Here is a 13,666-nt window from a genome sequence, read left to right on the forward strand (position 1 = left end):
ATATTCAAATTGTTCTTAATTTTTGAATGGTGATTTCAAACAAGGAAAGGGAAGGCGTATGAATGGTTGAATTTTCAAATTTAGATGTATATTCAAATATAAGATGGGTATATGTGGAACGACGTTCTAGATAATGAAGTTGGATTAGAATAGATTTTACCTTCTAGTTCCGTCTAGATTTTTAGCTTTGTAACATGGTGCGGTAATAAATAGAACGTCATGTATAGACGAAGTGTGAAGTGCAGTGTTGTACCCGTGAGCGCGTCTCGTCCGTAGCTACGGAAAAATTGATCGTCTGATCTTTTACGATACGATATCTTTTATTACCCGATCAAAAAGAAAAAAAATAACATTACAAACGTAAATACATAAGAAACAAAACAATAGGATTGGATAACAGGAGTCAGAAAATAGCGATGTTAATCGTGTCTGATCCCTGGAAACAGTAAATAATGGTACAAGTTTAGGGTGTAAATAATTATACAAAATGTAGCGCTACTCTCGAGCCCCTCCCCTCACCCCCCCCCCCCATATATCTCTGGGCGGCAAAATAAAAGCAAGGCATATATTACACTAAAACTATACACTGCTAATGAGGTATACTATACTCTTAAATCGCTGAATGAATCGCTGTCTCAGTCTCGGTTCGTTTCTGGTGCCGTGTTGTATTGAATTCCATGTGATTACACCTGTGTACGTCATAGATTGTTTCCATAATTATGTTTTAACAAAAGGTACACATACATTATCCTGATCGTTTTTGTCGTGTGTTGTAGTCATAGTTTAACACATTGAAGTATTCATCCAATTATTGTGCAGCAAATCATAAACAGTACTGTACAAGTACTGACCAAACATCTATGCAGCTTATATACAATGGATATTAAAGAAAGACTTTGTTTATATATTTATATTTATTTATATCTGTTTCTATTTATTTATAAATATATACAATCTTAACCTTATTGTGCTATGCTGCCCATGCTAGAGGTAGACAAAATATTGCACGCCGGGGTTTCACGTCACTGTACCGGTCACGGTGCACGGCTCCTTGCGGTTGCGGTCAATGGGTTTATTTCCATCCGAGATTGAGATAGGTTACATCTCAGACTAGTACAGTGGTATAATACCACGTGTAGAATCCTTCGCTGTTTTTGATGACAATGTTGTCTCAACCTTCACCCACTGAGAAAAATAACCCCTGGTGATGAGACTAAACTCTGAAAGTTGTGCGAGGCAAGTTGCAAGTAGAACAAAAGCAATGTCCAGTCCAAACTTTAAGTGACTTGTAGTCTCTCCTATGATGCCCCACTGATTTTATACTAAATTAAATCTTTGAATGAAAGGTGTATAAAAACGAAAATAACTCATTACAGCCGGCTCGATCTCATGGTGGCGCTGTTCAATAATATATCAGTGACGACGCGGCATAGAAAAATGACGTTTTTCACCATACATCCATGATATGAGTCATATGACCATCAATACATCATTATGGCGAAGTTCAGCTGGGTCCCCAATCAAGTCTTTGTTTTCACGAATCTATACTCCTTAATATACAGCTTTGCTGGAACATATAGACGCGGATGGAACCCTTTTTTTCTGCGTGTACATTGCTTGTAACAAAGAAAACTGAGTGTACCAAGGAGGTTTACAAAATAAAGATAATTGTACAATCACAGGGTTTCGTAGAAAATAATATATGTTGTGTTGTTCACGGCTAATCAGCCTTCTCTTTACTGGCAGGCAGGCATGGCATGTCACAACAAGTGGTATCTGACAGACTAATGGTTTCATTATTACAATTTATATCAATTCAAAAATATTGCCAATGACCACAATCCCTGTGATTAGATGGATTGTGCAATGAAATTGAAGAAAAAACATATCATGGCATTCACATGGTTTATACAATGATTTTATCAGTCAAGATTTAATTTTGCAACAGAGCTATTACACTGTAAAGATGGTCATGCTTTGAACTTTTTATCACTGTTTTGGTATCTTTAAATGTGTACATGCAAAATATTTTCGTTTGCATAAAGATAAGAGAATGTATGTGTTAGACACTGGGGGCGCTATTAATTTGAAAGCACATTTTGAACCGTCAGTATGGCTCAATATCATTCAATACTGTAATTCTGTCGACATCCCCCTTCCCAGTTTTTTCATTAAAAAAATAGCCAATCGCATTCTTGGTTAGCTGAAAAAGTAGCAGATTTTGTTTTCAGTGATTTAATGCTAGGAAACTCATGAAATGATTTTCCATGCATTTAGATGTCAATATCAAAAATGCCAACAATCTCTAAATGTGACTGCCCAGTGTGGCCATTGTGGTAGTCTGTCACTGTGGTAGTCTGTGAGATATGATGTGTTGCACTACAAATACACTTCACAAAGAAGCTAGATAAGGGCTGGATATTCTTGCAAGTCAGAATACATATTTGTACTTAGCGGGTACGTTTCGGACAGTGCCCTGAAGAGGCCTGTGGTTTACATTATTGGGGGGCTGAATTACAAGACATATCCGATAGTCTATCATGTTGATGATATAACAAAATACACAGACACAGACACATACTTTTTCTGTTACTTTTTTAATGATCAGCTCATACTTTACAGCAGACAAATCCATGTTGTGATCACTTTACATACACACTGAGTGAGCAGAACAAAAACTTGCTCTAAAAATAATTACAATGGACGTATTTTTTTGTGTCTCAATCACTGTCAAGATGAACCCCAATTCGGAAGAAGCCTACTACAAAATTGACATCCAAACAGCCATTTTCACGGCTCTCATGGATTAATTCAAAAATATTCACACCAAAGTATTTACAAAAAAAATGTCTTCTTCTCACAAAAAAATGCAAGATTTGATTGGAAAAGATGGTATATTCACAACAGCCAAATAAAACAAGGTTATAATATGTTTTTATGTCCACATGTTTCACATCACAGAATAAACATACATGCTTGGAATTCTGGGAAAATGTTGTGCAAAAAAAACAGGCTGGATTCAAGTTTATCTGGGTATTTCATTGCCATGCAATAAAGGTTGAAAAACTGACAAGTAAAAAAACCCCCAAAACTATTTAAGCTATTTCCGTGTATATCCCATGTATTAGTTACTAGTACATTGGTAGCATACAATTGAGAAAATATTAATAAATTAACGGCATCTTTTACATCAATGCAAATAGTCATCACGTTAGCAAATACCAACACAGCTGCATTTATCATGAAGGAAGAGATTGTTCCATTCAAATCATGTAAATACGCGAGAGACACTACTTCAATAATAATGAACTTTAGAAAGTTCATCAATATCCCAACCCAAGGTAAGCACGGCAAATTTATGATATATTCTGCGATTGAGAAACCAAAAATGGCAATTCTTACAATAGAATGTTTTTTTGCAATCCAAAATACATAACTTATAACTCTATACTATAATACAAAGCAAGGTGACTTGCTAAGGTGTTAATAATGTCCCTAATGGTACTGCACAGATACACAGCTGCATTCTTTTATAGCCTGGCCACATGTTAATTTATTTACCAGAACATTATGCTGAATCTTCAGATTACCAAAATTTAAGGCACATTTCAATTAAGCAAGCTATTCATAAAGGAAATGATATTTTCACTGCAGGCAGCCTTAAGTTTTGCCTGCCAAATAATCTGTGACCTGCTGAATGACGTGTGACCTGTTGCCAAATGAAACAGTATTGAAATGTCTTGTTTTGGTTAGTTAGCTTACAGAGTGTGCCTTTATAAAAGCTAGGATATACAAGATACTGAGAAAAATGGGGTGGATGTAGTTTTTTAGTTCTCATGGGGATGAAATCAAAATATATTCCTTATAAATACACATTGAAATTTCTACGTCTTTCATGAGATAACAGTGCCTTTGCTTAAAAGTCTTCTGAGAAATATTTGTAAAGTTCACAACCTATAAACAAATAAGTATTTTTTGAAGAAAAGTTATATTTTAGAAATTATTATAGAAATTATGCAGCGTCATATAAGTAATATGCATACAATGTACAAACACAAGTTATAAATATAGAATATAAGATATGGAGACAACATCGCAAAATACAAATGCAGCGGAAAAAGTGACAAAAAATTTGTAAATTTCAAAATACAGGACCCCAAATGACATGATTTCACAAATAATTAGCATGAAAACTAATTGAAATGGACAAAGGAAAGATCCATAGATGGACAACAGGATCCCAGTTTTTTGTTTTGTATAAAGTGAAACATTCCGTACCAGAAACCAAATGCTGATTTTTGTAGATGAGGATTTTACATGGATGTGCTTTCAGTTCAGTTATTGTTCACAGTAGCAGCTGACATATCACAGTTCAATGAAGTTCTCTCTTTTTCACAACATTCATGTATGATATCGTGGTTTATGTAGAAAACAAAATGTGACTGATTTGAAAATTAAAGCTTGCATGCACAAAACAATCAGTCCATAACATTTTTTACATGTAACATCATAAAAGGAGACACAGTCTGTGACTTCACGGTCTTTGGTGGTTATTTTGATTTCATGTTTCCTATCGTAAGAATTTTCAATTTACTAAATCATGGTGAATTATGTCCAGCAGTAACTGGTACAACTCTCGTCAAGAATGCATATACAATATGAAAATGGTATCATGACATTATTTTGGGTAGCCATGAATTTGAAACATCACATACTTAAGTTTCCAAGCCCGTTTTGTGCATATCTATCAAATTGTGTCAAGTCAGTTTTGTTTTAAAATAAATTTACATTTTAAATTAGTTTGGTAAGGGTGTACCGTGTTCATGTACTTGTGTTTTGTATACCGACTTAAATTGAAAATTGAACCTTTCATACAAACTATGCCACTTTACGAGTTTCCATAATATATGCAATATATCAAAACAAACCATGGATTGTTGTGATTTGACAAACTAGCATAAAATGAGTTACTTCAGAATGACATGCCACTGTATGATGGTATGTCACATGCTACTAGTGAGAGAATTCATCTTTGCTGAAACCTATGTAAACTATTACCAAAACTCAAAATGAACTTTTTATACTCCGTTTGCAATGGTTCTGATGCAAACTTTCAATAAACCAGGTAGCAGTTACTAGTACCGGTAGGTCCTATTGACAAAGTCTCAGTCCTGCCTTGCACACTGGTAAAAAAACCTACAGTTACAGCTGTTTAGAGATAGTTACACTCAGACGCACTATGGCAACCCAACCTTGAACACCTACTGTGTAAAAGCTTAGATAACTTCATGTGCGCCTTCATTCTACGATGTGTATTTTGGCTCAAAAGGAAATGCTGACTGGAAATCCTCAACTTTTTTGGATTGGAACGTTGCAAAAACCATAATGCAACTTGAAAAGATTCTTGTGAAACTTGAAAACAACACTTACTCTAAAGCTACAAATCAAGGTCAAAATTAGAGAGACTGAGATACTGACCTAGACTCGGGGACAACACTGACCCCAGATCCTTGGACTTAATAAGAATTGGACGGAGATTAAGTACTGCTGCCATATAGCTTGCAATCTAAATGGCATCACTTGGATGGATTCATATTTATGGCAAATATTTATGGATGGATCATTATCAAACCAACAAATCATCAAATATTGTGTTTTAAAAGTAAAACCAAAAACCAGCAATTATCACAACCGGTATAAATCTTAAAACAAACTGTGTGTGTATTTGGAAGGTTGAAGGATTCTTCTTCTCTTCTTTCACCCTGATTGGTCTGCCATTAAAAGTTCTAAGCCGACTTTGTTAAAATCTAAAATATAAACTATTGGGACAGCAAGGGAAAGCATCACTGCCATGTCAAAATCAACTCTTTATCTTTTGTTTTTAAACGAAACTATTACATTTTTTTTTTTTTTACAAGTAAATGATCAATCAAAGAATGACGACAAAACAATAATTTCAAAATGCTCAATAATTAAAAAACAAACAAACAGACTTGTGGTATGTTACATGGTGTAGCTTTAAATATTTCGCCAATACAATAGGGCACTGTTGCCTGATCTTTACATATGATGATCACTAACATTATACCAACAATTTATATAGCTATATGAAATTTAAAAAAAAAAAAAAAAAATCAAAATTCTTCTTTTTTTTGAAAGCACAATACTGTTGACATCCCCTTTTAAAACTCCAGAATGTACATAATATAGTTAATATAAAGGCCTGGAATTAGAATCATTTTATGATACACATATGTTCATCTCCTGTACATAAAATCATTTACTATACATGCTATCACTATCGCTGCTCAATCTTACATCTTTGTCAACAGTGTGTTAACCATTAAAAAAAAGAGTATCCAATTTTCAATATTAAATGAAGTATACATTATTTTCCGTGATGGACTTCCTCCACGGATGACAACAACCTGATGGGTTGTAACTACGGGAAGGGTTTGAACACTCCAAAACTAATCAACCGTGGTAGGATAACATCACACCACTGGATGTAATTGGAATATCATTTATTTTTACAGAAAATTGAGGCATTATGAAAGGCCGGACTTGGTGAAGTGTCGACAGTTTTCTTTTTCCTTTCTGTACAGTGGAAAAATAACTATCAAAAAAGTTTTCAACACTAAAACTGAACAGCCATTTAATACTACATTGATAAAATAAACATATTTTTTTTTTTTTATATCTAGGTCTCTTAGAGAAAAGACAAAAAAAACGCACACAAAATATATCACTTTTACATAGTCCAGTAAATTTGACCATCAACATAATTGTTCATTTCCCAAGCTGCAAAATTGAGAAGTAAAACGTCTAACATATCTACCTGTAACTAAAAAAGCCTTCTTTTTTGGGAGGTTGCTTTTCTTCTTTATATTGAAAAGTGTATTTCTTTTTCTGGCTAGGGACTTTCTAACATATCTTGAAGAGTTTTCAAATTCCTAGGCGTAAGATTGGATTGTGCTACATCTATCATAGATTGTCCCATTATGGCATACAGACTGTTAGCCAAGTTTGCAGTTGCAGTCCGCAGATTGCCAGTTCCGCCAGGCACAGCACCGCTACCCGTCGTATTGCTCAACAAATGCCACAATACAGGTAAGACATACCGCGTCACTGATTGCTGCTTTCGACTATACACTTTAGAACTCAAATCTGCAAATAAATAAATTAACAAAAGAATAAATTTGATGCCCCATACACACTGAGGCATCAGGTGAACATTGCCCTCTACAGACAATGCTTAGTTTGCTGGGTCAAAGGTCAACAAATTTCAGTCTTTAGATGAAATGCATATTACATATTCTGCAATATTTGATAAGTAGTTTCAGTTACCCAGACTCTGGGGCTTTAAGTTCTTTCTGCCTGTAAGTCAGAGCCCCCAGTGGTCAGTCAAGACAACTAAGGTGAGACCTATGCTTTCAGCTTAATATCTCTGTTACCAAATACATTTTAGATTATGCATAGTATTCTTTAGTGGAGTCTTAAATTACTGATTGGTTTGCTTGGCTGTAATATAAGAAAACCGTGTTCCTCTGTTTCATCCTCGGTTTCCTTGCATACTAAATAATTTAATTCATTAGGCCACAAAAAAAAAAAAGAATTGTTTCTGGTTAGCACACGCATCACTTAAATGCTCTTGTGTCAGTCTTTTTTGGGGGTGTTTGTCCAGCCCATGCAGTCTGCAGATTGGGGGGGGGGGGGGGGGGGGGGAGAGGCACAAGAACAACCCTCCCTACTTCGGTGAAGACAACTGCAGAGCAAATCATGAACAAGCAAATGACATCTGCCCTACATACACACTTGCTCTAAAGTACTAAATAAAAAAAAGTAGTAAGTTGCTATAAAAAAATAGTAGATTGAGTGACAGGTTTGTTGAGAATTAAAAAAAAAAATTTGTGTCATCGCACCACTTTAGACAAAATGTCCTGACAAGAAGCAATTCTTTTTTTGGGGGGCCTTACAGACACAATAATATTGCTTTTTATTTAGCATCAGTGTTGAAAGCTTAATAAAAAAATTAATATTTACTGACACAAAATATCTACATCTTGATCAAATATGCTACAGTGATTAATTATTCTTTCACTATACTTTTGAATTAATGAGTTGTGAGATGTACTTGACAATTCCAATTTCACCATTTCCATTCTTTGTACTCCTATAAATTATTCAAACAATCTCAATAGACACACCATAGCCGACTGATTTCAGAGAAGAAACATATCTGCTGGAGTTGAATGATTTCAGGAAAGAAGCATATCTGTTGAAGCTGGAATGTAATGTATCTACCTCTGTTGAAGCTGAATGACTTCAAAAAATGAAACATATCTACAGAAGCAATGAAATGAAATACTTACAAGCTAATTTTTCTATCATATCTGGCTTGACCCTTGCATTACCAAACTGAGCCAGATTGGCGAACGGTTGGAGTAAAAGGGAATTCTCTGTAAGAAAAACAACAATATCAGTATAAATACACAGGATGTGTGACGTGACACAAGATTGAAGTGAGAGTCTCTAGCCATAATTCTACACTTGATTCACTATATTACATGATGTAGACAGCCCAAGTCTGTGATATGACTCCACTATGACTTCAGACTTGCTACAATTTTTCAACTTAAGCTAACTGGGACTACTTACCCATGTGTTCCATAAGTGAGTCAAGTACCTCTGACGTAGTTTGGTGAATCTGTGCGTTTTTGGACGCTAGATTGGTTCCAAGGACTGGTACCACAGTATTGATTACGGCACCCAAATATTCACGTAATCTTGGCACAAGGTGTAGCATTGTATTCAATGCTGTTAAATTCACTTTACTATTGGAATCAGATAAGCGAGGTGTGAAGTCGTCAAAGATCTGTGCAGAATAAACAAGAACACATTTACATTACCCTCTTGCGATCTTCTCTATGATCAGTGCTAGATAAGACAAGTATAACACAGATTTGTACACATACAAACTTAAAACAATGCTATAATATTTCCCATAATGTATGCATTGTCTATCACCATGGAGAGACTCTAGAAATGTTGCCATAGCCAGTTGAACAGTATACTTGGTGAAAATTAAATACAAGAGGCAAGGATATTGTATATATACATGATCTAAGAGTGCAACAAACAGCCACAGTACTTCTTTACGGTCTTTGACAAAAAGCACACAACTTACCTTGACGATATTTGATGCTATAAGTTCTACATTTGTATCTGATAAATCCTGTAAATCTTGTGTAGCTCTAAGTCTATCTCTCCAATCACTGGCTGATAATGCTGCACGTAATTCTTTCACTTGTTCCATACTTGCCTCGTCCATCCGAGGTGACCTCCGAACTTTCCTAGTTGACCCAGGTGGGGTCAGTCCATTGACATCACTATCAAAACAGACAAGTATGGTTAATTTTACTAAATCTACTACCATAGTAAATCTGTAAATTCTATGTTGTGAAATCTACAGCACGTGTATACAAAACAATTTCCAACCAGTTTTGTACCTCTGTGGTATTCTTCATTGAGTGTGATTCATATTTTAACATAACCACTGTAACATAACATTATGAAATATATTACAGTTAAGTCTATACTATCAACTTTGCCAGTTATTAATGAACTGTGGAATATTTTAGTGCCAGGATTATCATTCCCCCCCCCCCCTTTTTTTTTTGCTGAAAACAGAATCTAGAGGTTCACTGTATTTCTATTTCCCTGATACAAAATATTTTCATAGAAAAGCCAGTATACAAAATGTAGTATTTCTGTCTCGTAGTTTAAAATGTACATAACACTTCTGGGGAAAAACAAAATCAAATCAATTATCTCAGAATGCCACTTTTGCTGTATAAACCCACTGCTATGAGTCATTTGAATAAAATCTGGAGATGGTTGTAGTTGTATCAATATGTATACTGAACTGAATTATGACAGGTTTGGACATGTACATTTGATTTTGAAAGAACTGAAAAGTCAAGAATTGACTACATTTGGGGCTACATAATAAGCTGTGTTCATGTTTCAGATAACCACACATACAAATATGATTATAAGTCAGTTTTGGTATAATAGCAAAGTATAGACATTGTATAGAAATAGACTCAGGTTACAATATTTGATCAATGATTGGTATTCCATGTTTGTGAGTAACATGGTAAACTCACTCACCTGCTGGCTGATTTCGTTTTTTCTCTTGACCCTGAATTTGACCTTGAACCTGAGCCACTACTTGCATTGCTTCGCCTAGCCCTAGCTGAGGGTGTATCTGATGGCATTTCACCAAGACCCTAAACACAGAGAGAACAAGGAAGTAACATGCACAAAGTTATTTTTGATCAATAACTGGATAATCACGAAGCACACACTTTAATATCTACTTTGAACAGGAACTTCCTTACAATACAGGTAAGAGCATTTTCAACTTGGTTCAGAATGTGTTCAGACTCCCTAGCAAGATCAAAACAGGAACTTTCATAACATACAGGTGTGCTCATTGTAAGTTTGATTCAGGGGGAACACATTTATACTAAGACTCCCTAGCATGATCAGATTATGCCAAGACTCCCTAGCATGATCAGATTAACTATAATGTTACAATGCCTACTAATACATATATTGATCATCTCATTGAATAACCCAAGTACTACAGTATTAGCTATAAGAACATAAAATGTGTGCCTATAAAGTATAAATACTACAATATTGGACACATTAATGCAGACAATGTTTAAATCACTTACATCTTGTCTCAGTCTCTCAATGATATCTTTGAGTGGCCTCAGATCCTTTTGTGATACGTATTTGGTTAGTAATTTTTCAAAGTCTTCATGGTTCATGAGTTGATACATGATCTTCCTGCCATAATACCTGGATAGATAATAGTACATTTTATCAATAAAAGTTAACTCAGAATATAAACAAAAATGTTCCAGTCAAATATAGAATCTAAAACAAGACAAGATAATACATTTTTATAAGTAAACATTACTCTCATCTAAAATGAACAAACATATTCTCCTCAAATATAGAATCTACGTAAACGCTTTTAACACATTAACTTGTTTACAATAAATTGTTATTAAACATCTACGGATTTAAATGGTAGTTTATATTTTTTTTTCAATTCCAACAAAAACCATGAAAATGAACAGAAAATGAACAATTCACAAAAATATGAAGAAAAAAAATTGTTACAAATACATTTCAATACACGTGTACACTGAACTAGTCTTACACTTCACATAATATGGAAATCATAGCAATCACAAATTACTGGAGATCTGTACTTCCATTACTAAATTCTCATCAATTATGTAAATCATAGTAACCACAAATTACTGGAGATATGTACTTCCATTACTAAATTCTCATCAATTACGTAATTTCAATATTAAACGGACACCTACCTTGTTTCTGGATTTGGATCAAGACAAAAAGCAACCGCAGTAGGTACAATTTTATCTGTGATATCTTTGATGCCACTGAGTAGTCGTCCTGGTCCCATTTTGGATACAATGTCAACCAAGAACTGAGCACATGTTTTCCGTACTGCTACATTGCGATGACTGCAAGAACATTCAATGGAAAATTTCATCTTCAACATGCGCAATTTTTTAAACTTATATTAAATTTAAACATCACTACTGACAATTTGACTGAGCTCTCAGTGTAAATGTTACCCTCAATACATCTGTATTATATCAGCTCTTTTCCACAAATATTATATTTCCACTCTTGTAACCACTTTGAATGTGTCATTAATGAATTGTTCGTTCAAGATAAAGTACTCAGGTTAAGTAGTTATTACTGCAACTGTTTTCGCTCTCAGAATTTTTGTTCTTATTTCTGACTATTGTTTTTATTTGCTGCAGCAAACCAGGTTGCCTAGAGAACATATCCTATCAGCACCCTCCAAATAAACAATTTGTTGACAAACAAAGTCAGTCTATTTACATACACTCACACATCTACATATGTGACACCCACACACTCATCTACACTAACATCAAACATGAGAAAAAGAAATAAAAATTCCAAACATGAGAGAGAGAGAGATGCAAAAATTATTCAGGTATCGAAATCAGGAGGTACTTTTTGACAGTTTTATTCATACAAATAGCTTACTGCCTTGTTTATGAAATAAAAGTAATTGTCACTATGTAAGTAAATAGAATCGATTGAATGGAGTTCCCAGTACAGTAGCACTATATCTGAATCTCACAAACGTTCAACTACCCCTTTACCCCATTCTACATTACAGTCCAATTACCACAAAATAGTAAATTGTACATCAATCAAAAACCATTATGATATTACAGCTGCACTGGAACTAAGTACTGTGACCAGAACAGAGCTGACCACCAGCCTACAGTACGTACTATAGAGAAGCAGACAATGCCAGGTCAAAGGTTACCTGTACTGTTAACTTCATATTTTGTTTACTGGTATGGTAACAGTGTCACTTATGTGCACTTGTATTGTTTAACTGTCTGCCTGAGTGGACACAACTCTTTTAAAGGTTCAATTAGATCTTTAGTCACAAAAGGGGCATGCCAAAATGCAATTTATTTTTACCAGTACAAGAAGAACTATAGGTTTCATGTCACCAATGGGGCAGGCAGGTCAGAATTAGTTGTTTTTATACCAATTATGCTACTAAACCCATTGCAAACTTCATGCCACAAATATGGGGGGGGGGGGGGGGGGGGGGGGTGTACGAATATTTTTTTTGGTACAAAGGAAGCAAGCGATGATCATTTTGAGCAGTACTGCAACGTGCATGGGTCAAACACATAACTAATTCAAATTCTCAATTGATTCAATCTACTTGCACAGGAGTTGTTAGTTTGCATCTGAAAATCAATCATGAATTTGAACTTGAAGATTATAAGAAGAATATGTTACATCATAGGCATACATGTAAAATCAAAATCAAAATACTGAGTGTGGTATAACAGATACACTCACTATTTCTCTACAACTTACATTCACATTCTGAGTGTTTCCCCATTCAAGTATTTCTAAGCTAACAGAGGTCAGGAAGAAAAAGGTCAGACATTACAAAAGTGGAAGGGTGGGGCATTAACAATAGAGTGAAACATCTCCAGAGATCTTGGTTGTTTACTAACTGACAACTAAATATCTAGATACTCACCCTCCTCCTCCTGCAATAAGTGCCACTAATGCTCTCTGTGGTGTAACACACGATACCATGGCAACTAATGACTTGTCTACGTCTTCCCTGATAAAGCCATTACTTTCTCCTGCTTTTTGTAATAATCCTTTGCATAGTTGGTCCAAGTCCTGTACACAAAAGTTAGATTTACTTAGAATATCTGTATTACTTCCTTGTGGGAGGGGGGGGGGACCACCTTGTGTGTGTGAGTGGGTACAACTGAACAAATTTCATGACAAGAGTGAACTAATATTAGACCAGACCGCAGGTGGTTCTATTTCTATTGCATATCTTTACCATTAGTTGTTTACTTCCACTTATCAATAACTTCCACTAACTGTCCACACAGAATACAATTTGTATGGCCTGTAAGAGTGCTATCAATAGCGCTGGTGAATGTACGGTACATTGCACTTTCTTTGTAAGTCATTGATTCTACAATATGGAGATGCCATTCATGCCATTTTAAGTTAACATTTGGAAATC

At 35.0% G+C, this 13,666-nt stretch overlaps 1 protein-coding gene across 1 annotated transcript in view; it reads right to left on the bottom strand.

The window, feature by feature from the left end:
* Positions 1-2,593: 2,593 nt before the first annotated feature.
* Positions 2,594-13,666, bottom strand: part of LOC144449228 (TOG array regulator of axonemal microtubules protein 1-like) — a 39,575-nt gene continuing 28,502 nt past the window's right edge. The window contains exons 14-21 of the mRNA XM_078139741.1: positions 13,160-13,308; positions 11,412-11,570; positions 10,746-10,872; positions 10,174-10,292; positions 9,188-9,389; positions 8,659-8,875; positions 8,373-8,459; positions 2,594-7,167 (exon numbers count right to left, since the gene is read on the bottom strand). Of these exons, the coding sequence (XP_077995867.1) occupies positions 6,914-7,167; positions 8,373-8,459; positions 8,659-8,875; positions 9,188-9,389; positions 10,174-10,292; positions 10,746-10,872; positions 11,412-11,570; positions 13,160-13,308 (1,314 nt within the window). The 3' untranslated portion in view covers positions 2,594-6,913. The remainder of the gene's footprint in view (positions 7,168-8,372; positions 8,460-8,658; positions 8,876-9,187; positions 9,390-10,173; positions 10,293-10,745; positions 10,873-11,411; positions 11,571-13,159; positions 13,309-13,666) is intronic.

Source organism: Glandiceps talaboti, chromosome 2, assembly GCF_964340395.1.
Source record: "Glandiceps talaboti chromosome 2, keGlaTala1.1, whole genome shotgun sequence".
Classification (NCBI taxonomy): domain Eukaryota; kingdom Metazoa; phylum Hemichordata; class Enteropneusta; family Spengelidae; genus Glandiceps; species Glandiceps talaboti.